Source organism: Agelaius tricolor, unplaced genomic scaffold (assembly GCF_023055355.1).
Source record: "Agelaius tricolor isolate 1412-34295 unplaced genomic scaffold, bAgeTri1.0.p SCAF_12, whole genome shotgun sequence".
NCBI lineage: Eukaryota > Metazoa > Chordata > Aves > Passeriformes > Icteridae > Agelaius > Agelaius tricolor.
This window is the reverse complement of record NW_027269272.1, coordinates 19006979-19033164: the sequence shown is the minus strand read 5'-3', so window position 1 is coordinate 19033164 and position 26186 is coordinate 19006979. Positions and strand designations below refer to the sequence as shown.

Here is a 26186-nt window from a genome sequence, read left to right as displayed (position 1 = left end):
ATGTTGAATGAATAAGAGATAAGCTGCAAGGGGGGAGAGGGAAGCAGTAATTACAAACCCAATTCATTCAGCTTTTCAGGACTTTTGTTGTGGGAGCTCCATTGACGGGCTTCGAGCTGCCAGTTTTCTCACATTAAAAAGAACTGATCAGCGCCTCAGGGGGACAAGCAACACCGCTTAACTGCATAGTGATGGGGTCCTCATTTAGAGCCATTACAACAAGAAAATTAAACAGAGCCTTTGTGTGCACCAGGTTTACTTTTCAATTGCTGACAGTTTATAGCTAACTGCTCAGAGATTTAAGTTTGATTGCGGTTTGATCGCCTGCTAGTTAGCACCGCCGCTATTTCAGTTTTGGTAATTAAAACCAGTTTTTCTGACGATGGCACGGGGAATTGCGAGAGTTTGGTACTATTTTGCTTTTGAGGAATCAATTCACTTGGCGAGGACGTACAGCGCTACAGTGAGTGTGGGGGCTGCTTCACTTGCGAGTTGGAAAGGAAAGGAGCCCGGGGTGGAATGGAAACTCCCGGAGCTGCGCGTTTGGCTGTGCCAGAGCGGGAGGGCGAGCTCCGTGCTGCGGGCCGGCCCTGCCCGGGCACCGCGGCCGCTCCGGGCCCGGCGGAGCCTCAGCGCCGGCAGGTGCGGGCGGGCGGAGCGGCGAGGGGGAACAAAGCGAAACCCCGACCCTCGCAGGGTGATTTTGGAGCTTTGCTTTGGAGTTCGCAGAGGGTTTGCTGTGGCTGTGCGTGTGTGAGAGTGCGTGTGTGAGTGTGCCTGTGTGTGCCTGTGTGTGCGTGTGTTTGTATCCGTGTGCGCCTGTGCGTACAGGGGGAGGGGGCGCGCCGAAACAAGCTGCAATTTTTCATTACAATTTAGCAATGTTGGAGAGAGCATTGGCGGCCCTTCCCGAGCGGTGTGGTGCGGGTTCGGGCCCGGCTGTCCCGCAGAAGAGCGGGGGGAAGCCCGGGGGCGGGGGGTCCTCGCTGCGAGCGCCCGCGGGGAACGGAGCAGGGCCGGGCCGGAGAAGTTCCCGCAGGAGTTTGTCCCTGGCTCATCCGCTGGCTCAGCTCGCTGCCTCGCAGGACCTCTGCCATGTGGGCGACAGCTTGTGCAGAGTGGCTTTATGTTTTGATGTTTTTGTTTTGGTGTTTATTTTTTTTAAATTCGTCCCTTTTAAATTTAATTCTTTTAGGATTTCTCTGTGTTTTGTTTATGTTTTGCGCCCGTTCCCTACCCGTTCCCCCGAACCCCTGATAAAAACACCCCTCCGTCCCTCCTTTCCCCCAAATGTGTTTCAGACTCGAGTCACCGAGCGGTTATTCCAAGGCATTGCCTTCTTCAGAGGGGCGAGGTGGCCGCAGCTCGGGAGGGTCCCCGAGGGGCACCCTACGGGGCGGGGAACTGTCGGGCCGCTTCCGCGGGGCCCGGCCGAGCTCGCTGGGGCCAAAGCGGCGGTGCCGCCGGTTCCTACAAGCTCTGGGGGCAGTGGGAGGCCGGGGGAGCGCTGTCAGCCCCGGGGCACGGAGCTGGGCTGTGTCTGTCGTCTCCCCCAGCGCGTCCCCCTGTCCCGAGCCCAGCGGCGGGCACAGCGCTGCTCCGGCCCCCGGGCGGGACGCGCCCCCGCTCCCGGACAGGCGGCCGCTGCCCCAGGGAACGGGAGGGGAGGCCCGACCCCCCGCGGGCTCCCCCGCCCCGGGTCCTCGGTGACCCCATCATCTCCGCAGCAGTTAGGGCTGATGACGTAATGTGGGCGCTTTTTTTTTCTTCTTCTTCTTTTTTTTTTTTTTTTTTTTTTTTTTTTTCCCCAGAAAATCGTGATTAACGGCAGGGGATGGGGATGGGGATGGGGAGGGGTAGAGGGGGGAATCCCACCGGGTGCTGGAAAGACACGGGCTTCTGCAGAGGCTTTCCCGCGGGAAGGCTCCGCAGGGGTGTCTTGGCACACCAGCTCACACTCACTCACGCACACTCACAACTCACACGCGTTCCAAGCTGAGGGCTTGATCCTGCAAACCCGCCTCCCATCCGGGCCAGCCGACCTTACTCGGGCGAGCGGGGACGCCCAGGCCCGGAGGCGGCTCCATTAGAGCCAAGTCCCGCAGGGCTCCGCAGGGCCGGGCCGGGCTCCGGGAGCGGGGCCGGGGCTCATCCCCGCGCTGCCCCCGGGCTCTGCTGCCACGGGAGAAGCTCTCCAACGTGTCCTTCTGGCATCGCTGGGAATGATGGCCCCTTTAAGCTCTTACAAATTGCAGAAGTAGAGGAAGACAGAGAAATAATTAATGTATTAAAACAAGCAGCGAATTCCTCAGGAGGCACCTTATCAACTCCAGCCACACTGGCTTCATCCCTCCTCGTATGCTAATACCCCGTGACGTCATTGGCGCCAGATTGAATGTGAATCAGTTATGAAATTATTAGTTTTAGCTTAAAAAGCAATCTGGCTCTCCCGTGAGTGGGCTTTGCGTTGCTGCGGGTTCTCGCTCCGTGTCCTCCCCGTGTTATGCACACACAGTAGTTGCGACTTTCCTGTCGCAATGAATCAATATTTCCAAAGCACACATCCTAACAGGGGGTGATGTAAAGAAACCCATAGATTAATTGGGTCCCGTTTCTGAGTCGGCTGTGTCTTCCTTATCGATACACACTTTACACCCGAAACCAGACAGTCGGATTTCCTCCTACTCTTCAGGTAGGCAAGAGCTCCTTGTGATTTATTTCTGTTAAGATCCCACAGAGGGGGTGTTATTCTTTGCCAGCGTCTGCGAAAAAAATACTCAGGAGTTTGCTTTTGCTTTTGCTTGTGATGGAGGAAAATGGGCCAGAAAAGGGGGAAATACAGAAATTGGTCGGTTGGTTGTTTAGAATAGGAATATTTTTATTTAGAATTTTGAAAAGGAGAGCATCCCAGCGGTGGAGGGCCAAGGGATCTGAGCGGGGAACAATGGGAATTAACACCATTTCAATCACTGAGGCCACTCTAATTAGATGTCTGGGTCCGGCGAGATCAAATACCTGAATCTAAACCCCTCGGCTCGGTTTCTTTCGCTTGCAAATGCTTCTGAAAAACGGTTCCTCAAGAAACCAAGCTACCCCCAAATTCCCTGGAGTCCCTTTCGAGAAGTTTGGCCGACAACAACTTTCTCCATGGGTTAGGGGGGGCCGGCGCGTCCCCTCCCCGCAGCGGCACCCCCGGTGACACCCCCACACCCCGCTGCCCCCGCAACTGCTGCGGGACACCTCGGGCTCTTCGGCCCTTGCTTCCCCCCCGTCTCCGGAGAGCTGCTCTGCTCCCATGAGTTCTGAATAAACTCTCTCCTGGGGAGCCCCGGCATGGGCCCATCTCCGCTCCCGGGGCTGCGGAGCCCCGGCCAGGCAGGGGAGTGGCACCGGCCCCAGCTCCCGCTTCCAGCAGCCCCCCAAGCAGGGAAGGAAAGAAGGAAAAAGAAAGAAAGAAAAAAGGAAGGGAAGAGAAAGAAAGAGAGAGAAAAAGAAAAGAGAGAGAAAAAGGAGAAGAAAGAAAAGAAAGAGAAAGAAAGAAAGAAAGAAAGAAAGAAAGAAAGAAAGAAAGAAAGAAAGAAAGAAAGAAAGAAAGAAAGAAAGAAAGAAAGAAAAAGTTGTAACTGGCTGAGAAGTGAGTTTTCTGACTAATGAAATCCAAAATGAGCGGCGAATATAAACTATTGTAAGATTTCTTCCCTGCACCCCAGGCACTGATTGGCAATACTTTTTTTTTCTTTTTTTTTTTTCTTTTTTTTTTTTTTTTTTTTTTTGTGCGTTGGTTTGAAAAGCAGGAAGAAATGTAATGAATTGAGTGCTGTCAGAGATGTCTTCTCTGTTGATGTGGTGAATGGCAGTAGCTCCCTGATCCAGTGCAGGTGCAGTAGAGCTGGGGAATAAAAGAGGGGGGCTCTCTGTTCAGTGGAAAAAGCACATTCCCTACAATAGACCACACACTGCCAGCCAGCACGGCATCAGCTCACACTCTCAGACTTTTTTTCGCCTCTTTCTACAGTCCTGAGCTCACAAAATGGCTATACATTAGCACTAGTTAGGGTTTGCTTTTAATGAACAGTTGTGACTCCTTTTGACCAACATTTAAATCTGCTGTGCTCTCTCTGAAGACAGGTCTGTTTTGATCACAGGTTTTAAAAAATGGCCCGTTTCCTAACAAGGCGGCTTATTCAGGGCCATCAGTTGCATTTGATTACAAGAAAAAAAAAGGCTCTCGATTAATAAAACGCATTTCCCAAGTGCTTCTAACGGGGAAAGTTTTTTGCCTTTTTTTTTTTTTTAATATATAATAAAGTGTTGTGGGGAGGAGGAGAGACACTGTTTTTAAATGGATGAGATGGTCTAATCCTATACACGAACGCATTTTAATCCTGTTTAGAGATAACCTGTCTCCTTTTTGGCTTAATATATTATCCTTATAAATGGATACAAACTTTGCACTCTTATTAATTCAGTCCAGATTGTTTTATTGGCTAATTTCCATAATATTTTTTAAACTTCTTTTTACCCTCTCGACGATCTGCTCAGAGTAAGCTAGGTTACACTTGGTTACACAAGTTTTATTCGAAATTATTTCCAGGGCGAGGGCTCACTCCTCAGCCAAGAGGAATGATTGATTCTGTCCCTCTCCGCCTCGATTTGATGTGCCTCGTCCTATCGCGGCCAAGCCAATGAGCCGGGATTTTCATGGCATCCCGGAGCAGCCCTTGCTGATTTCTCTTGCACCTAACCTGCAAGAAGTAGATTAAGCTCTTTTGGATATACTTGCTGATGCATTGCGCTGAGGAAAATTGCTCGGCGTTTGCTTATAGAAAGCCATGTTACTGTGAATGTTCTTTTTTTCCCCTAATCGTGGTAACAAATAGCATCAGCTCCTGGAACAGTTTGGCAAAGCCATTCTTGCCTGAGTAGTGCTAAACGGGAGAAGCTGACAGCTACCCGGTTATTACCTGAGCTCCGAGGAGCCCCCACCCCCAGCCGATAGCAAAACGTGTTGGCAATAAATGACATTAGAGGCACCAGGCAGGTGCCGCTGGGCGCTCGGAGCACGTTTCCAGGGGCAGATCCCGTCATCCTGCGCACAAAGAATGGACCTTGTCCAAACAGGAGACAAGAGATCGATGCTGCCGTATCATTTCATCAGATCATATCGTATCGTATCACATCGATAATCCCGTATGAAAAGCGTCTCGTTTACACTTTGTTCGGGACGTTTCAAACGCGCCGGAGCATCATCACCTGACAGCGCCTTATTTACTGCCAACAAGTTGCAGCTCCCCAGCCCCAGCCTTGGCCCCCGGCAGCTCAGAAACAAACGCGGGGGAGTTTTCCGGGGGTGCCGGTCCCTGCCGGGGCCGGGGGCAGCCCAGCCCCGCCCGGGAAGGGGCTGCGCCCCGCGCCGCTCCCCGCGCCACCGGACAGCCTTTGTGTCCTCCTGCTGCACACACCCATAATTAATCCTCCTTCTTACCGCTTACATCCCGGACCCAAGGGGCAACTCAAACCTATTTAGATCGCCTTGGTTGGTTGCACAAATTTAAGTGGCAAATGAGTTATAAACCTAATAACCGCTTTAATAAAAATAATTATTTGATTATGGCAGAGGAAATTTGCTGGAGTGCAGGGATGCGGCTGGGTTTGCGTTTTGGTGGTGGTGAGGTTCGTCTTTGCTTGGAATTCAGACGCCTTTAGAAAACGTTACTCTGAGAAAAAAAAAAAATCCCAAACTCAAAACAAAATGAAAAACAAACAAAAAGCACCCCAAAATCAAAATCCTAAAAGACTTTACATTAAAAAATCGCCCTGGTTCTCGGAGTACCGTGAAACATTTCCCGTGATATTCGAAAGAAGAATTAATTTGTAAACAGAAAAATCAATATGAGATTTGGGTGGCTTTGAATTAATTGAAAACAGTCAACACAGAGGACCATTAATCACGAACGCTGGTACCTCTTTCGCTTTTTCCCCGTTAAGGATGAAGTTTCTGCGCCTCTTTCAAGTGTATTTATGCTTCTGGTTTTACAAGAAAAAGTGAGGATGCAACAAGACCAGTCGCGTTGTCCTCTCTATACTTTTAACGCTAGCATATTGTTTGATTACTAATTCGAGTTAATATGATCTTTATGGCAACATAACAGTGGATAATTGGCCCTTTTTCTGAACAACAATGTAAATCACAATCGCTTTATTATTTAATAACGTCAAACGCTTCGTTGGATTGGCCCCGACAGAGAAGACCTTTTCTTTCTAGGCAGTGTTGTTGAGAAAGAACAATGCAGATCTAATTGTGGAGATTTCAGAAGTTGGCTCCTGTAAATGAACAGCTTAGATATGGAAGTTCCAGCAGATGTCTGCACTTTTCCCTGTGACAAACCTTGTAACCCCCCTTCCTCCCCCTCTGCCCCGTCCTCCCCCCTCCCCGACTTATTGAAGATTTTTTGTTCTCACATCCTAGCAACAACCTAAATCTTCCAGTCGCGAATACACCCCTTTCCCCTCGTTGCTACCCAGCGCTCAGATGGCCGCCTTAAGCGTACACACCAAATTAGCGCTCGGCCAAGGCGCGCTCGCCCCTCGCTCGCCGCGGGCCCCCCCATCAGCGGCGGCCTGGGGGGTGTCGGGCCGCCGGGGGCAGCCGGGGGGCTTGGGGCGCTCGGCGGTGCCGCCACCCTCTCGCCAGCCCTGCGAACGTACCGGGGATTTGTTTTGCAACAGTTCAGAGGCGGCTGCAAGTTGCGCTCGCCGTTATGTGGCAGGAGAGGTGCCCGGGCCTGCCGGCGCCGGGGGGTGCGGGACGATGTGCCACCCTCTGTGCCGGGGTGCCCCTGCCTCGGGCTCCTCTGCCCGGCCCCGCTGCCCCAAACCCTGCCCCTCCACCCTGGCAGCAGCGGGAGCCTGTCCCGGCGGCGGGGCCGGGGCTCCAAGGCAGAAGTTGAGCGACTTCTGGCGGAGGGGGGCGCAGCCCGGTGCGGATCCGCTCCCGCAGCCGCGCGGGTTTTTCCCTGGCGCTGGAGGCGCCCTGCCTGGGATGGGCGGCTCGGGGCACGGGTCCCGCTCCCCTCCTCACCGCCGCCCCTCCGAGGACAGTTCCAGGAGAGGAGTTGACTTGGGAAACTTTTGCGGTGGGCGCTGGCAGCCCTGCTGGCCCCCGGCCCGTCCCAGCTCCCCCCGGCCCCAGCAATGCGCCCTTGGCTGCCGAGAGAGCCCCGTCATGGGCGGGCGGGAGCAAGGGGACGCAGCAGGGCCATGGGTGCCAGCCCTCCGCGCTGCCAGGGCTGTCTAGAGATGAGGCAGGCACACCAAATTCGAGATATTGTCCCTTACGTTGGTGCGTTAGTTGATTTTTGACAAACCACCCAAATCCTTTTGTGACTCCAGCGCGGCGAAACCCCTTTCTGCTCCCTCCGGTGCGCTCCCCCAGCTGCCCGCGGCAGGAGCCGCCAGGGCACAGCGGTGCTGCCTCGGGGGTGCCCGGCACCGGGCCCTCAGCGGGGGCACCGCAGCCTCACACCTGCGACGGGTGCGGTTTTTGTTCCTTTGCGAGAACCCAGTCGAGGGAAGTACTGAAAACACAGACCTGATCACTAAAATTACCCGAAAAAGAAATCCAAGTTGATTGTATCGGCCTGCCTGCAGCCGTGGGAAGCGGTTGATGAATCCCTGTTGACCTTTGAACTTTTTCGCCTCGAGTGGGTAGAAAAATCTTGATTTTTTTTTTTTTCCCCTCTCCTAGCTTTCCCGGCTTGTTTGTTTGTCTTACAACTTTACTTTTCCCCGCTGCCATCACCTGGCTGGGGGAGCGCCGAGCCCACTGAGTGCTGCCCGTGGGAGTGCGGGAGCAGAGGGGGCGCAGCAGGGAGCGGGGCTCGCCAGGGCTCTCCCGACCGGCGGCCGCGGCCCCGCGGCGCGCCAAGGGTTAATTGTGCCCGCTCCGCGGCCAGCGGTGAAACTGCGCGACTTCCCCCAAATGCCTTCAAGGGGAGTCAGCGAGTCCCGCAGCCCCGGGACCAGCGGGCCGGGCCGGGCCGTGCCGGGCCGGGGGTGGCCCAGGCGGCCGCCACTCCCCCGCAATGAGCTCATTTCCATGTCTGCGCCTCCCGCAACTGTGAGAAAATCCGCCGGGACATCCCGCGTGCCGATGCTGCCTGGGCTGCCCCGGTCGCCTTGGTGACAGAGCCTGGGGGGGAACTACATACATTAAATAAACCGAAACTTTTCCCGGAGCCGGCACACGGCAGCGAGAGGGGGATAACCCCACGCCCACGCGTGTCGTTCGTGGGGCCGGGCCCCTGAACGCCCGCCCGGAGCCGTGCGCGGGGTGGGGGCGGGGAGGGGCTGGTGCAAAAGTGCCCGGGGACAGGCCGGGAGGGGGAAGGGAGCGCTGAACAGCCCCACACTTATCAATAACAAGATGTATAAATATCAAAGTGAAGGAGCCCGAGTAAGTCTTTCTAGAAGCGCGGAGGAAGCTTAAGCAGCTTTCTTTAATGGTGATTTGTAGCTCTGTAAGGGGCACGGATAGCAAATACCCTGCAGGTGCATGTTGTAACACTGCCATCCGGACTTTAATGTAGATTACTCTCCAACTCGTTTGATCGGTCCTTTGAAACCCTTTACAATTGCCTGTGACGAACCGCCAGTCTCAGGTTTTTTTTCTTTGAATAATGCCTTAAGGGTAAGTCCTCGGGGCTTTTAAAGATCTCCAGCACATTAAAAAAAAAAAAAAAAAAAAAAAAAAAAAACCACGTTAGGTTTTTACTTTAGAGCGTGGGTCCATGTCTCTCAACTTGGGGCTGTTAACAGGCATCTTTTAAATTATTAATCATCTAATAACCATCAACTTTGGAAGGGAGATACGGGCATCTTCTAAAGACCTCCAAACATTTCTGTGGCATTTGGGAACACACTGGTTAAAATTTCGGAGGCACACAGCCCATCCCTCCTGCTGAAGCCCTGGAGCTGGTGGGTCTCGGGTGTTTATGGACTCTCAGCTGGGTAAATCTGTGCTGAAGGCCTTTTCCCTTCGAGACATCGAGAACCTGCCGGAGTGGGTTTGGAGAGCAAATCCGAAGGGTGATGCAGGGCAGAAGCCCGGCCAGGGGCCTCTCTGAACATCCCACATCCCGGCCCTGCTCTGGGACCCTCGCCCCTGCTGCGTTGGTGCCTTCTAGCAAAGAGTGAGCGGTCTTTGAGGGGGTTAAAGAAAAAAAAAAAAAAGACTCGAAGACACAATAAATCCCTCAGATGTTTCCACTCTCACAGCAAATAACGTTTAACCTTTAATATTTATTCGTTGCTACTAATTCAAAAAAATAATTACTGAACTTTTGGCCCTTCAACTTCCACAAGCGGCGCTTTGTTTCTCTAAAATAAACTTGGGAGAAGCGATCTCTCCGTATCAAACTAGGGATTTGAATTAAAGGCCCATTTGGGACACTTGAGACTACAAAGGGTTACACATAAATAAATGCCACATTTGCCTATTGCAAAAGTTTTCTCTGTCCTTTCTCAGTCACAACGGGGGAGGAAAAAGCCGTCGTTTATTATCTAGTGCTGGGCAGGAGCAGCCCCTCCAGAATGTGCTCTTAGATTTGGCCGGCAGAAGAGGGACTCTTCCCCCCCCCCCCCCCCACCCCCCCAACAGCAGCTCCTTTTGTTCTCCAGATCTCTTTCCCAATTTCAAGCTTCACTTGCAGATCCTAAGTTTGTTTGTTAATGACGCTATTACCATCTGGCTCGTCCTACTTTCCAAAAGATATAAATCTCCCCAGTTTCATTGCCTACATTATCATCTAAGTGCCACCATAGCTGGAAGAAAAATATGCTTTCAAGGTTGCAAATTCTCTTGCACGGAGCGAGTTCCCCGGGCGCGGGGCTGCCGCCCGCCCCGCCGGGCTGCGGCCGCTTGGGAGGGACGCGGCCAAATGGATTTCACCTTGCAGCGATGCTGGGAGAGGCAGAGACGGCAGCATTTAAGTTTTCCACCAGAAACTTAAGTGAATCTTCCCCCCATCCCCCGCCCCCATCCCTCTTGGCCCCTTTTGTGGCTGTTTAATGCATCTGGCCACTTTGAACCGTTATCTTCCGCGGGGACAGGGACGCCCGCCCGCCCGGCGGGGCGAGGGCAGGATGGGTCCTGCTCCTGGCAGGCTCCGGTTTGCCCTCACCCAGCGTGAACCCCCGTCTCTGCGACATAAGTACATATTCCATACGTGTGAATAAACCTTTCCCACAGGCGTTGTACAGTAAAGGGAAGAAAACTTTGGGCTCCTCTTAGTGCAAAGCGGCTGCAGATTTGTGTGCGTTTAAGCATAAAGGGACGGGGGGAGGGCGAGAAGGGGTGGGGGAGGGAGTTGGGTCGGTTTGTGTATGGGCTCCACAATGACTCTATTTATTCGCTGCAACCAGCCTGGGCAGATTGAATAGGCGAGAGAGAGACACTCAGCCTTCCCAACGCGTGGGCTTTGTGGGATCCAGTCCCCACTAGCAGATTTCGACTGCTAATTTCCCATTCTCGGGGGTCTCCTGCGAGGAGACACGGCCGTGCCCATCAACTGCGGCTCCCCCAAACACTGTCCGTGTTTCTAGTCCTTAACCTCTCTGCGTGCAAGTTTAGCGTCAGGAGAAGTTTAATCATTTAGTGTTTCCTTGCTGGATCTCCGGCAATGTTTCTGTGGACAAAAAAAAAAAAAAAAAAAAAAAAGCAAAAAATAAGCCAAATATTCTATTTGACTATATGTGTATTCACACACACACACACACACACACACACACACACACTATTGTCAAGCAAGGGAAAAGATACTCCTTGAATATTGGAAAGAAACCCAGGGATTTTTTTCCCGAGTGATCTGATTGTTATAAATAATTACGGATGAAAAGAAAACTCACTTATTATGCACTTCTAATACTGTGACTGCACAAGAGAGAAAAGGGGCCAAACCAGTGATTAATTAATATCGTACTGGCGTAGCTATTTTCTCGTGAAAGGCCTTTCCCCCCTCGCTGCTACTGAGTTATCATTCCAGCTCGAGTCATGTGTAGCTAGGAAGGGATCTTGTTTATAAATTTATATGACGACCTTTTCTTTGTGTGTGCTCTAAAGTTGATATGGACAAATTGCAGAGGTATACAATTTAAGTAGATGCACTTTTAATCACCGATCATTAAAATGGTTATGTTAAATATACTCAATTACATGCATGACTTCACCCTAACAGTACTTTCTATTCTCCCAGCTGCTCACGTATTCCTTAACTATAGTCAGCAGAAGAAACTCGATTATGCTGAATCCATACATTTCTATGGATTTCATCAGCCTAATTAATGCTTCAGTGTGGTCCATGTGTCTGAATGGTCCCTTTGCTATTACTTGGGTAAGGAGGCAGTGCTGGAATGCAGAGGGTCTTTCTTTCAAAGATACCCATGGGGGTCACTCTAGGACTCTAATGGCAAAGGTAGCAAGTGTTAAATAGCAGAAACATGCAGAGAAAGGGAAGGCAGCGATGTAAAAGGGACATTGATACTGTAGGTATGCCCAACAGGTCAGTGATGATAATTAAAACGCTTAAAGAAGAAAAGGTAAATGGAAAGCTTCCACAATTCGCAGCATGCCTGGTTAAAAGCAAACGAACCAGCGCAAAGAAACGCGCCTCGCTGATCCTGACGGAAAAAAAAAAAAAAGTTGACAGCAGATTTTTAGACTAAACAACTACTAGGGCAGCCTCTTCTGTGAGCACCGCGTTTGAATGCCCCGTCCCTTCTCTAATTTTCTCATTGTCGAAATGCAACGTGTCAGGGAGAGGATGCCCGGCCGGGCAGAGCGGGCGCTCCCACGCTGCCGGTCCTGGCATCACCGGGGCTTCCTGCACTCCCCTGTCACTGCAGATGCACGGGGAGCTGGGGGAAGGAGCTCTCCCCCTCCTCTCCACGGCTTTCTTCCGAAACCAAGAAGCGATTAAAATTAAGGGGATGTTGCAGCCTTAGGGGAAACAGCCAATGGCGGCTTTTATAACACATCTTCCCATCTTAGCATTTAGCGGGATATAAAAGGCACGCGTCCTGCTATTCCAGCAACATTTTAATCGACGAGAAATGCATCGAGATTTTTTTTCCTTTTTTTTTTTTTTTTGCTCCCACCTGTTGTAGTAGAAGACCATCTGATCACACCTTTCTCTGGCGGCTGGGAGACGTGAGAGAAAATCAGAACTCTTTCTTGTCACCCAGTGCTCTGCCAAAAAGGAGGTGTTGGAGCCCGCATCTCTTCCCTGTTTCTCCACCAAACAATCGACAGCTCAATTGTCCTAACTTCGAGTCGGTGCCTCGCTTCAGCCTTCATCCTTCAAGTGGAGAGAGAAAGCAGGGAAGATTTCAGATCTATAACCAAATTATAACCTAGGAACTTTATGCTTGTCATGCTAATTTAATGACTTTTATAGTAAGTGTAGACTTTCTGTCTTTTGAAATTAGCTCTTCAAAACGCTTTGTGTAATGACAGGCACTAGACATAAGAGACAAATGCACAAGCAATAGTGGGATAATAATCTGGCAAACACTGCACCATTTAATATTAAAATGGAGAACAAAGTGCGTTAAATTTCAGCGTAGAGGTGCATCATTGTCTGATGCCACCGGTGCACACCTGGGCTCCAGAGTGACCCGAGGAGGGAGTGCCCTGCGACAGCCGCCGTGCCTGGGTTCACCTGGAAAATGAGCAAATACCAGATGTGCAGCACAAAATAGTCCTTCACCTAATGCCTTCTTGTCCCTTCGCTTTCTGGTGGTGTTCACACGTGTCTGTGTGCTGTAAACATCCTGATTTCCACAGGCTGGTTCTGCTGGGCCCGGCCTCCCGCTCGCTCCCCAGCGGGGGCGTGCGGGAGGGTGAAGGTGCTGCGCTCGCACTGCAGGGCTCGGAGCGTTCACATCCACGTCCCTCCCTCCTTCAGAGCGTTTCTGTGCTCACATGCTATGAGTGGTCCAGAAATCTGTCCGAGAGATGGTCTCGATAACAAAGAGAGGAGTAAACCCAAAGCTATAGGTGTATTACAATCTGGGCGACTCACTCATTGCCTATAATTGAAAATAAGGTAAGTTCACACGACGATCGAGTAACGAGGGAACAAGAGCCCCATTTTAATCAGGTGCTTATCTCTCCTTGGTGGAGATCAGAGCTCCATTGCTCCTGGCCTTCTCATTGTGCCCCCCTGCTGGAAATGACAGCTCCTTCAGAAATAACCAACTTGGTCCCTGGATGGGATTTCAGCTCTTTTGCACTACACATGTACCAATTGTCACTTTACAGCTACAGCGAAACCCCTAAATTATATAAGTGTATAAACTCGGCCTCATTAAATCCCCCCCTTTTGGATAGCCTCAAGGTTGGAGAGCATATTACTGTAAGCCAGAGAAGACTTAAATTATATCCGAGTGGGGATTGAAACACAGTGGCACTTAGGCACACTTCTTGTCTCAGGCTACAGAGGTTTCACTTTTCCCCTTCGGAGTCTTATAATATTACAAATGCAAAGTTTCCTTATGCCAAATCAAGCTATCTGAAATCCTGTTTCTTGACTGAGCCCCCGGGGCTCTTTTTGGTGAGGAAAAAACCACAAAGATATGAATAAACACCATAGCCTGACCAAAGCGGAGTTTATCGTTCATCTGAGAGAGCTTCCTAATTTGAAACCAAAGCCGTCCCCTTCCAGAAAGCATCTGAACGTGCTGTGTGAGTTGTTTTCCTGCGCATGTGTGGGGTGAATCGGGGTGTGCAGTAGGGACTGGGGACCGAGGGCAGTGTTTACCCCGCGGCTTAGAGCACACCCTGCCCGCGGGTTGGTGTTTCCACCCAAGGCGATATAAACAGAACCATTTCGGAGGGAACGCCGTGCCCACGGGAGCTGCCGCTGCCGCCCAGGGTCATGGCCGGGCCGGGGGCTCTGCCCGGGGCCCTCCCCGTCCGTGCCTCGTCCCCCCATGGAGCACCCCGGGACATCCGCGCCGAGTCCCCTTTGGGGCAGCGCTGCCAGCGCCGGGAGAGGAGCACGGCCCTGCAGAGCCCCCCAAAGCTGCGTTTGTCGGGAGGAGGCCGCCTTCCCCCCTTCTCCAGCCCTCGCAAGAGGGTCAGTGGTTTAACCAGGCGTCACCAGGACTTCGTTTTATCCCCGGTCCAGTGAAGCGTGTGGCTTTTAGTGACTGATGGCCGCTGTGGCTGTACGCGGCACAGTTGCTCTCACGGTGCGTGCTCCAGATGGGCACGTCCCGCAGGCTCGGGGCGGGGGGGGCACGGCCGCTTTGGAAAGGCCACCGAGACACTGAGATTTGTTCTGGGTCAACCCTCCCCTAACGCCAAAGTTGGGAAACAACTTTCGCAGCGTGTGTCGGGAAGGGAGGGAGCGGCAGTGGAGCGGCAGCGGGTGCCGCGGTGCGGGGCGCCGGCTCTTGGGGCTGCCGGGGCCACCGTGGCTGGGGGCTGTCCCCCCGCCCGCCCCGAGCATCGCTCCCGTCCCTCTTCCTCCCCGAGCCCCGGACGCGCAGACAGCACGTTTCCAAACTTTGAAATGCCAAATCACGTTATTGCTGTGGCAGGAGGCTGCTTTCGTATCTGTGACAGCTGAGTTTTCCCCATCGATTATGTGACACTGCAGTTCATTTACACAGCTCAAAAGCTTAAAGACACTGGAGGAGCCCCCGGTTTAACCCGAAATCCTAACAGAAAGTGAATCAACTTTCTGGCCAGTGTTTAAACTGATAGATCAAAACTTAATTTGGAGAGACAGAAAGGGAGAGAAACGACAGCACGGATTTATCTTGCCCGGCGTCCTTCGCTGAAACTTTAGAAACTGCGGCGTGGAAAATCCAGGGCCGAGATGCTAATGAGAAGGAGCGCGTTGGGTGTTCAGGGATGTTATAGATTTCAGAACGCAGATCACAGCGCCTGATTTTTTTCTTTTTTTTGTGCGGGTGCGTGAAGAAGGTGCGTGGCCCGAGGCTGCCGGGTGGCACCGGGCTCCGGGGCGTCCCTGCCCGCGGGCTCGGGCACAAGTTCCCGGCCGGGCAGGAGCCTCCCGGGCTCGCCCATCCGGAGCGCCCCGGCCCCGGCCCCGGGCGGCAGGAAGGGCTTGGGGAAGAGGGGGCGGTGGGAGGGTGGCATTTTCCTGTCCCCCATAGAGACGGGATCGTCCCCCTTATTCTGCCAGGTTCTTCCCTGGGCTTCTTTAAGTGGGGGCTTTCCAGGAGCCAGCCCAGCGCTCGGTCCTTGCCGCTCCCTCCCCCGTCCTCGCCGAGGTTTCATTACTTGCTGTTAGTGCCTGGAAACAATAAAGGATGTGGGACTGGGCTTTTATTGATTATTTGTCACCCTGTATTTGTCAGTTTCAATAACTTTTCCTGAAGTTTTACTTACGGGCACTTGAGCTTTCGGATTAGGCCAGCTCTGCGGATTGCAGTGAGGGGTAATTATCCGCTGGCCTGCTTCCCTGCAGCCGGAGAGAAAAGAGCATTAACGTATAGAATGGGCAGGATCCGGCCTGAGCCCCCCCTAAAGCGCTGCCCGGGCGAGAGGCGGGAGCAGCCAGGAGCAGCCGCGGCCCCGCCAGCTGCCCCCGGCCCCCCCGCCGCCCCCAGCCCCGGGGTGCAGCGAGCCCGCGCTCTGCCTCCCGGGGGCCCGGGCCGGGGGGCTCCCCCAGGCCGCCGGAGCCCCCCCTTCCCTCGGTGTGGAGGCGAGAGATCAGCCCTCGAGAGACGGTCCCGCTCTCGGGAGGGGGGACCCACGGCGCTGGGGCCCGAACCGGGGCTCTCGGCTGCGGCCAAATCCCCGGGATTCAATTAAAAAGCTGGCTCGCGCCGCTGGCGGGGAGGCGAAGCCGGGGGATTTGTATTATGAAGATCGACTCTTCAAAACTGCCCGCCTGGCAGCCCGGCCGCGCTGCCGCCGGCCGAGGGGACCCGGCTGCCCCGGCCCGAGCCCCCGGGAGCGGCAGCGGAGCCGCGCCGGGGCTGCGGGGACCTGGGGAAAGCGGGCGGGCCAGCGGCCCCCGCCTCTCCCGCAGTGTTTTCAGAGAGGGGGTCAAACCTTCCTCGAGGGAAAGGACCCTATCCCTGGCCATCTTCCTCCTCTCATAAGTTTCCTACGTCTCCCGAGCGCTGCCCGCTGCTCCAAGCGCGCTCCAGCCGTACCCACTGTAAGCACGCTGAAGGCGAGCATCATCGCTCCGCGGGCTGGCAGGGTGCCTATCGTGGCGAGGATAGCGTTTGATGTGCTGTATCTCATGCCACTGCAAGCTAAGAGACAAGCGAACACAGAGTGCCCAGTTACACGGGATTTAATTACAGCGGAATGCATTCTCCATGCTGATTAGGAGCAAAATCAATCGGGGGCTTATTTGCCACAATGAACCAATAAAAACCCAATTTATTAAAGCAATAATCTCAGCCCCAAATGGTCTAAATATTATTGTTTCAATGGCATTGAGGGAATTTGGAGTGAAAGTGTTACACAGAGAAGATCAGGGAGTTCTGCTCCATGAATTCAGTAGGAGTTTCTAACCCCATTCCAGGAGCTCACTTTTCTGGCTCAGAGATCTCAGAGGAAGGGGGTCAAGTTCCCCTATTTCAGGTCCAGGTGTCTGGGTTGCAGTGGTACCTACAAGGCAAGATGCTCTGTGGTCTGCAGCTGTCTGTGCTGAGGCAAACATGGTAAACAGCTTCCTACCAGGACTTAGGGATTTCCTGCTTTCCAGTGATTTATATGTGAAATTCCTGGAGGAGGGTAGGCCACACAGAGATCCCCAAACTATAGGCTGACATAAAAGCCTCGTGATATTGAAAAACAAAACCACCACACAGCGTGCCAAAAAAATTCTCTGGTAGGGATGAGGGAGAAAGGGATTCCCTGAGGAGGGTGCTGAGCACCAGGCACATGGGGAGAGCTGGGGACCGCAGTGCCCTCTGTTCCCCTCTCCCCCAGGAAAGCAGTCCCATGGCATGGCACGGCAGCCCAGCGTGTGCAGGGTGCTCCCCTGGGCACCGGCGGGGGCTGGCAGGGGTGTGGGAGAGGCAGCGCTGGTGGCCAGGTCACCCTGGGAACTGTGGGGCCCACCAGAGCTTAAAGCCTGTGACTCAGGAGATGCTGATTTTGCTTTACAGCTTTCTGTAGCTCCAGTCATCTCTGTCCCAAACCGGAGAGGACCTCATTTCCTGCTCAGTGCTGTGCCAACCACAAGGTCTTTTCATAAGGCTGCCAGGGGTGCCTGGCTGCGGGAAGGACAGTCAGTGTTTGTCACCAGGGAATGAGCTGGCATCATAGCTCTCATCTGAGTCAACAACCTGGCTAGCCCTGAGCATGACTTCATAAATCATGGTATCTAATTGAAAGGCACATGCTTATATATACAGTGTTGTTCAAAAAGAAAGAGAAGAAATAGAATTTAGCAAACATTTTTTTCTTCCCACTAGCCCATTGATCAGCCACCTGATTGTTTCAATTTACATTATTTCATGCAGAGAATAAAAGAGAAAGTATAAAAACATCTTGTATAGCCATAACAAAAACACAAATGAAAAAATCCATCTCCTAATGAGAGGGTTAGCCTTTTTCTAACACATCCTTAATAACAGGGAAACAATCTTTAAGTGTTTTTAATTTAAATTGTTTTCATGTTTAATTCACTATTGCTAAATAATATTATTAAGTGTCTATGTATCTATTTAGCCTTGAGGCATGTGATATTTCAAAGCAATTGAACCAGTTTTGAAAGGAGAAAGGGTCCTGTACCATGCCCTCATTCACTTTTTTTAGTGTTAGTTAACACATGTACGCTGGACTGCCTTTTTCTCATCCTTCCAGCAGAAATGAAAAGTAAGTGTGGAACAAAAGATCAGTTCTGTGCTTTTTGCTTCTCACACCCAAACCTCCTGCTTTATTTTTGTGTCCATAGGGTCTGTGTGATCTCCTCCCATGAGAGGCGACTCAGCAGCTCGGTCCCCTCTGCCATCTCAGCACTGCCACTGGAGAAGCCCAGGAGGAGCAGAGCAGTGGCTGAGCAGCAATTTGAATATCCATATTTAACTCTTCAAACAACAGAAGATACTTCAGAACCATGTGTGAGACAAAATGCCATTAAAGTTTCAATCATTAAACCTCTGTTTAGCTGTACTCCAGAAATGAGCAGTTCATAACAAGAGGGGAATACTGATTGACAGTTTGCCATCAGGAGCCCTTAAGCAGGATTTTTTCCAGCTATAATGCAGTGTACTCTTCACTGCTCCCTTTTGCAAGATGCTATTTCAAGTAGAGGAGCATGAGGAAAATTTACATAAAAGCTTTGTATGTAATATGTGATTGCTCTGAAATTAAGAAGCACCAGTTTTCCCCTTTTTTTTTCAGAAATGAAGGGTGCACTTTGTTTTCTTGTTTACCTAGCACACTCTGTGATCCCTTGATGTGTTTCAAGTGTTTTCTGTCAGCATCACTAGACCTTGCTTACCTGCTAAATTTTATGTGTGAAGTGATTAGCGTTCAAAGTGCCTGAAAAAACCAGCACTAACGATGTCTGACAACTTTTGGGGTTTTTTTTGTGCTTTTTCCTCTTAAATAATATTTCATGGTACATTAAATAGGTTATGCAGTCTCTTCTGAGAGACCAAAGCAAGGTATTGCTGCATACTTAATGTTTCACCAAGCAGATAGTTTTTAAAAGGAAAAAAACCAGAAGGCAGCATAGAATCCTTTCCCTGAGCCTCGTCTCAGCATCTTTTCAATTCAGTGAGAAATGGTAGCAATTTGGAGAGAGATATAGAAAGAAAAATAAACATTATTTCACAATAAACCTCTTAGCGTGTCACTTGTGATCACCAGCAGGTACTAGAAATGCTTCTTGTAAAATCCACTGAGCATTATTTCTTCACAAGCTGAAATGCTTTCAGCCAAACTGTTTTCTCGATGTTCACATCGCATGTACCAGTTAGAGGCAGAGCAGCCCAAGAGAGAAGCAAACAATTAAAACTTTTACGTGTTTGATTCCTGACAGACATCCCTATGAGGTAGGTTTTAACGTTTTTTTTTTTCTCTTTAATTTTTCGTTTTTTTTTTTTTTTTTTTTTCAGTAAGAAGGATAAGCTTGGAGTGCCCAGTCACCGTGGTAACTGCCAGAAAAATTCTCCTGAAGTTTGAAGAGGTCAGCTAACGGGGTCAACAACTCTGGCCTCTCTCTGAGCTGGGCCTGGCAGGCTCCATCCTGCGGTTGGGGTGTTAACGCAGGCTGAGCCCTGGGAGGTGGACCATTCCAGCTCTGATATAAATTTTTTGAGTCAGTTCACGGCCTGGACTCTCCAGGTGGCCTCCAAAATCGATTGTGACCTTGTGACCCTGTCTAACGGAGGCATAGCATCCAACCTAAGTAAGGATTTAGCCAGGAACGACAGCTTTCCACTGAGTGTTATTGGGGACAGTACAAACAGTTTGGGAAGCAAGGAGGTAGGTATGAGGAGTAGAGGTCATTAAAAGCATATTAAAAAACAATTTTAAAAATCCTTTTTAGTTGAAAGTTTTTATTTGCAGTAACCATTCCTTAAATAAACCCTTCTGGCAGCTATTTTTTCCTTCCATAATAACATTGTATCAAGTGCTTCAGTGCATTAATACACGAAAAATTGGCACTTTGCATATTCCAAACCAAACTAATATTTTATCTACCTCTGGATTTTGAACTTGTAAATGAAGCTAGCTGATATGTGTAAACTAGATGCCTGTGAAGTGTTTTTTTTTTTTTTCCTTAATATCATACAAACTAGGAGACTGCTTATTAAAGTAGGCTATTTACTTTAGCTAGCAATTTCCCTAATATGTGCATTCTTTTTAGATTCAAAAGTCTCTTAATCCCTGTAATCTATTTTTAAACTGGGAAATAAGGTAACATTAAAAAAGTGTGAAATGAAAATATGAGAGTTTCACAAAGTTTTCCTTTACTGCTTTGCAGTACAAGTAGAAAAGCTACAAAACTGATTATGTATTTTTGTAGGAAAAAAATTGATCATGCTATGATGGTATTCGTAGAGAACATGATATTTTTTCCTTTAAGATTTTAAGCAACAAACTATGTGGGGGAGGGAGGGGCTGTTGCAGAGTTCTGATTTTGTTACTGAATCTAGAAACTTGCCCTTCTGAGCAAGTGGATTTGCTCTTGTGTTTTATCCCCATTGCTACAGAACCTTGTGCATTGCTCACACGAGTAATTGGTACTTGTCAGATGAGTAAGTGGAACTACACTGAGGAGCAAAGTCCAGTTTCCAGCTGGAAAGTGCTATCAGACTTTAAGTGACTTTAAAACTTCTCTGAAGGAAGAAAATAGCTTTAATATTTGTTCCCAGTCTTAGAAAAATTGTGCAGTGAGACCCTTGCCCAAAGACTTTATGTGCTTGGCAGGACCTGGCTCTGACATTTCTCTTCCCAGTCCCTTCCCAGTTGAGCAGTTCTCCTGAGGCTGGAGGAGCTGCACAGAGATACAGCCATAAAATACAAGTTCAGGAAGAGCATCTGAGCTGTGCTGAACATCATTCTACTGCTGAGAAGTCCCACAGATTGCAACAGCAAGAATATCTAACTTTTACTTGCAGTAATGCCTTCTTTTGCAGAAAGCCCCCCAAATCCATGGATTTTTGGCCAAGGTCCTGACTCTTATAGAGTCATCATAATCTGGTCTGGTGGGAGCAGGTTTGAAGACCAGGAGTAAGAAACAGGGCTGAATTTTGCTATAAAATAATTTAAGGCCTGCACCTGCACATTCAGATATCCATGGTGACACTATTTAATTCTACCCTCCATACTAATAATAGTTGGCTTTTTGGTGGTCTGCTGAAAAGAATTTATTCCCATTAGGAAGCATGTTGATTCAGGGCTTCTGTGATTGAGCTTGGGAAGATGAAACTTACAGCCCTTGGTGAGAATCAGAATATTTGCTTGTTTTTCAGAAAACAAAAATTAAAAATAGAACTGTAAATAGCTGGATGGGGAATTGTCAATATTTTCAAAAGCATCTGTGAATTTTTAAACATTTTTTCAAAATATATACTTACATCTGCTTTGTATTGTCATCAGTCAAGGACCAAGTTCTACTGACAGGGGATCATTTCTGAAAACAGATAGAACTATTCCACTGGAACTTTTGGTCCAGAATTGCCCTAGATTTGCCCTAAAGCCTGCAGCTTGGAATGAGGAATTGTTGGCAGTGGCAACAACAAGAAGATCTTGAGAACTTTAACTTGCTTCAAATTCTTTAGTGTTGACTTCTGTAGATCCCATTGAATTTAAAATCAGCTGCAAATCTACAAATGTGACTCATAAAAGGTCCTGGTCTTGCATGTTTTGTACCTCTTCATATTGCTCGGTTCATCCATATCCATTTGGAGTGCCTAGAGGTGCCTATGTTAGCAGTAGCTGCAGTGGACATTCTTCTTCCCCATCAGTGCAGCGAAGTGCTCACACAGCTTCATTTGACTTTTTGGAAAACTCTCTGAAGTGCAGGCTCTTTGAGTTTCACCAGAGGGATGTATGTGAATGGTTTTAGTGCTGTGTTAGAGATAAACCAGCAGAGCCACCAAAGTCTGTGGTGGTTCCCAGCCCCTGTCCTATGGACACTGATAACCCCTGAGGCCTTTGAAAGTTTGCTGTGCCTGGTCTGTGGAATTGTATTAAATAGTAATGCCCATAATCTTAAATTTAAATTTGTATTAGTGGAGTATGTGGCAGTCTGCAAGAGAATCTGAGGTCTGAGGGTAATCTGCTACCTGAAAGCTCAGAGGATATTTGCTGTACAGGAATATGTCCCAGATCATGGGCCATGAGGTGTTGGCAGGTATCTTGTTAATGTTTTCAAATTAAATGTATGCCCAGTTAAATGAATGTTTTTTATTACTCATGCAAACAAACAAAACCACAAAATAAAATAAAATAAAACAAAGAAAATAAAAGTGATAAATGGATGCTGAAGCCTCAGCCTAGTTTGTGTTTGCTTGTGTCCAAAGGCAGTGCTCTGCAGAGACAGAGAAGCCCAGCTTTAGAGAGCAGCACGTTGCCATGGCCTGGATCAGGGCTGGCAGAGGCCTCTGGGCTCTGGAGGAAGCAGGGAGGGCAAACGAGCACTGGGACTTACAGGTGTGCTGGCAAAAGGTCCTAAGCAAGTGCTGAGCTTCCGTCTGCTTTTACTTCTTCCTCTCTGCCTTGAGAGTGTGTGGCTGGTGTCCAGAGGAAAAGTCAAACTAATTCTGATGCTTTTTCCTATTCTGGGTGGACTAATTCAGAAAAAGCACTTAAGGCAGCCTTTGTGGAAGGGTTACAATATAGGTTGATACTTTAGGAACTATAGGAAGTTCTTAATCCTTCCCTGCCTACGGGGCTGTCATTTATAGACCCGCTATTGTCTCATCTTTTATAAGGATGTTTCCTTACATTAAGGTTCCAAGAGCAACCAGACTTTGCCATTGTTCACAGCTATTTCTGTTTGTGGCTTAATGCACATCCAGTATGCTGTTTATGCTTTCACTGCTCTCCTACGCAGCAGACTGTACCTACACACCAGCTTAGGTGACATCACTCTCAAAGCATTTATTTCTGTGTTTCTTTTTTTTTCCTCCTGATTTGTCTGTGCATCTTGATTTTGCATTAGCCTAGTTTATTATAGATAACATGATAAAGTACATGGAACTTTATGCATTTAGTTATCATTTTATCTTCATTTCTTGTTTGATAAACTTGCTTATAAAAAAAGCTTTTAGGTGTTTTTTTTATAACAACAAAACCCCTCTTACTATGTAAGAAGAATGAATTCAGACATGAGCAGAAAAAATTGAAGCATAGATAATTTTGAATGTATAAAATTTAGCTTGATGTTAATGGTGGTTTAATTACTGGATTTTTTTTTTAGTATGGCTATTCATAAAGACATCCATTGTTTTCTGCTTTGATTTATGTCCAGATTAGCCCCCTTTAGAACCTCATTTCTGGCAATCTCAGCAACATGTGAGGGCCTGGCAGCTTGTGCAGACATTGCCATCTTCCCTCACTGCTCCTTCTCCTGAGCTGTTCCACCAGCTCCACAGCCTGCCATTCCTCAGGAGCCCTTAATGATGCCTTTCCTCCATCATCTGCTCTGTGGCCTTCCAGAACCAGGTGCTTTTGTCAGAGTTTTCAAACCAATTTAGAAACAGATACTGAAATAAAGGCAGGTGACGTGGTGGTGGGGTGACATGGTGTCACTGCCTTCCTGTCCTGCATGGGAAGATTACAGACTTTCTCCAGAGCTCAGCTCTATGGCCATGCAATGAGAATGATAAAAACAACATCTCTGCAAAGTGTTTATATATCTGAAAAATTTGATGCAAATTAAAAGCTACCTAGGTTTTGTCAAACCTAACTCTACCCAGCACTTCACCTTCTCCACTGCCTTCTCAGCTGCTCAAGATTTGACAATAAACCTTTTAGAATTTTTGCATCATTCCTTGCAAAATGTGACATTTGGGCTTTTAAGCTACCCCTGTGTTATAACATACATAGCAGAACTAATATATCCTTTTTCCACATGCATCCTCACTTTGCTGAAAAAAAATCCCAACGCTGAACAAACTCCAAACAGCCTGATGATGCAGGGTGAGGAGTGCCCAGCAACCTCTGCGTGCTTGAGGCACAGCTTTGTCCCAGCCTTCAGTGGGACAGTGCACATGGAAATGTGGGATCTGTTCCTTCCCAAGCCCCAGTGATGCCTTGCTTTGCAGTTCCTCTCGCTGGTGAGTCGCTCTTGTAATTTCCAGTTATGTAACCCATCTCATTTTGTGAATATGTGAATTTAACAGCTGTCAGTGTCAGCAGCGCCTGTGAGGGGTGTGTGTCTTTTTTTTTTTTTTTTTTTTTTGGCAAGCTGGCATTACTCATCAGTCTCATGGTAGTTTTGTTTGAAAAATGCTTGTGTTAGAAAAAGTGGATTTATCAGCTCAGCACTGTATGGTGCTAGCATGCAGCTCAACAAAAGACAAGTGCTCATTTCAGTAACGCTTGCAGCATTTCATGGGGCCCCCAAATAGGCTGAACAAGGCTTCTCTGGCAACTAACCCCAAGTACAGTGGGAAACTATTAAAGTGGCAGTGTCACTGCTTGGAAAAGGGATTTGGTTTTCTTCCATTTATTGCTGCAGGGTGGGGTGGTTTTTTTTTTTTTTTGGTTTTTTTTTTTGTTTGTTTGGTTTTTTTTTGTTGTTTTTTTTTTTAATTAAAGGCTATGAACTGCATTAGGAATTTCCCTGAATATTGGAGAAAAAAAGAGGCCTTACTGAAAATTTGTGCTGCTAGAAGTGATTTTTTTTTTCTGTCATGGTTTCCTGGAAGGTAGATCAAACTGTCAGTCTGCCCTTCCCAAAGTGGATCTGTTTTATGGGGAAAAATAAGATACTTGCAGGTTTTTCAAGTAATACTACAAAGTCAGTGGTGCTGCAGCCTTTCAGGGAGAACTCATTCTCTGTTCAAATCAGTTTATTTTCAGAATGATTTGCTGCACTTACACTTTCTTTTGTAGCTGCTCTTCCAGAATGCAAATACAACCTGGAGAGTTTTCTGTATTTAATTGAATGTGTCAGGTGGTTGAAATCATGTTTTAAAACCAGCATTACGTACTGCAAATGTGTCAAACCCTTTGTTCACATTTATTTAAAACAAATGTATTTTTCAGTATTTATTTATTTATTCTCTCTGTTTACACTTCACACAGATGGTAAAGATAAACCAGTGGGTTTAATTTTTGCTGAAATATTGCCTTTTACATTTTTAGGTTCTCATATCCTGGCAAGATGCTACAAACCCCACGTGACAAAGATCAGAAGGAAATACTTATTTGAAGAAATCTCTGTCGTTAGCTGTGCTGTAAGTTTTATAAAAGGCTCAATTTCATAAAATGCAAATTCTGGACTAATTGTTCCTCTTCAAGCCTTAATGGTCTCTGAGCTGCATAGTTAATCTACTACCTGCCTCTACTCACACAGCCAACAGGATTTAGAGCTGGGTAAAACACGCCTTCACACATCAGTTACATCTATTTTAACTTTTCTTCTGACAAGTTCTACTAATTGTTTATGTGACTTGCACCCAGACAAATGGATTTGGACTTGCACACTCCTAAAGCTGCACAACAGACAAGCACAGCCCCCCTGGGGACACCCACCCACAAAAACGTTCCCGTGGGTTCAGCTCCCGTGCGTGGGTGAGCCCCAGAGGCTGCCATGGCTGGGGGGAGGAAAGGGTGGATGGGATTCCTGAGTCATCTTCTGTTCCCTCTTGGAGAGAGGTGGCTGCAGGGAACTTTCTGCTCTCTGCAGGTACAGAGGGCTGAGGTTACCAGCTCCTCAGAGCTGTAGAGGCCAGAAACATGAATGCATTGTTGTGCTGCACACACACCATGCACCCTGCACCTGCAGTGTCCTGCAGCCACCTCTGGGTACCAGGAGCTCACTGTGGTCAGCCCTCTGGCTTTCCAACACAGTGAAGACAGCAAGGAGGCAGCAGGTCAGATACTCGTATTCAGCTTGGTACTCAGAAAACTGGGTACTTGCTGCAGTGTTTCTGTGCTGTGGGCAAATCAGAGACCCTGGGTCTTTAGTCAGACCAGGCACAGGTCAGGGACTGAAATATTTGTCCCACACCTACCGCAGCAAAGTTGTGGTTGTTGACTTGAGTGACAGGGAAGTAGAGGACTGGGATGTCTCAGCCCCAAGTCCCTTAAGCCCTGGCTTCATGGCTGAGATCTTGAACACAGCCAGAGCCTACGACATTAAAGGCTTTATAAAAGCAACAGTGCCCATTTAAAATCAACCTCCCACATTACCAGCAGCCCCAGCAGGTGTAATGTGATCCAGGTAGCCCAAGCCAGTGAGTAAACAAACTGCTGCTTTCTGAATGAGCTGCACCAGAGAAATGCTTCTAACTGGGAATTGCAGTGGCTATTTGCACTAAGTGAGCAGTGCAAATGAACAGGCTCCTATGATTAATTCTGTGAATATGAGTGGGCTCCTATGATTCTCTTATTCTACACAAGTTGTTCCCTCTACACCTCCAGTAGGGAAAAAGTTGCAGGGAAAAATTTCCCTGATAAGCCTGGAAAGTTTAGTGGTATTGGGCCTGATCTAGCTGCTTGG

The 26186-nt window shown here is 49.0% G+C and overlaps 1 protein-coding gene across 13 annotated transcripts in view; it reads left to right on the top strand.

Moving 5' to 3' along the window:
• Positions 1-26186, top strand: part of LOC139595077 (uncharacterized) — a 261592-nt gene that overhangs the window by 230349 nt on the left and 5057 nt on the right. For 7 of the 13 annotated variants that reach the window (XR_011680845.1, XR_011680851.1, XR_011680852.1 and 4 more), the window contains 3 exons: positions 17952-18117; positions 19120-23793; positions 24827-24918. Coding sequence is in view for 2 of the 13 variants with exons in the window: in XM_071437985.1 (XP_071294086.1) it covers positions 17952-17975 (24 nt within the window). In the remaining 11 variants the exon portion in view is untranslated. Of the gene's footprint in view, positions 1-1831; positions 2693-17951; positions 19057-19119; positions 23794-24826; positions 24919-26186 lie in introns of those variants that run through there. The other 6 variants (XR_011680848.1, XR_011680853.1, XR_011680843.1 and 3 more) reach the window with 6 other exon arrangements.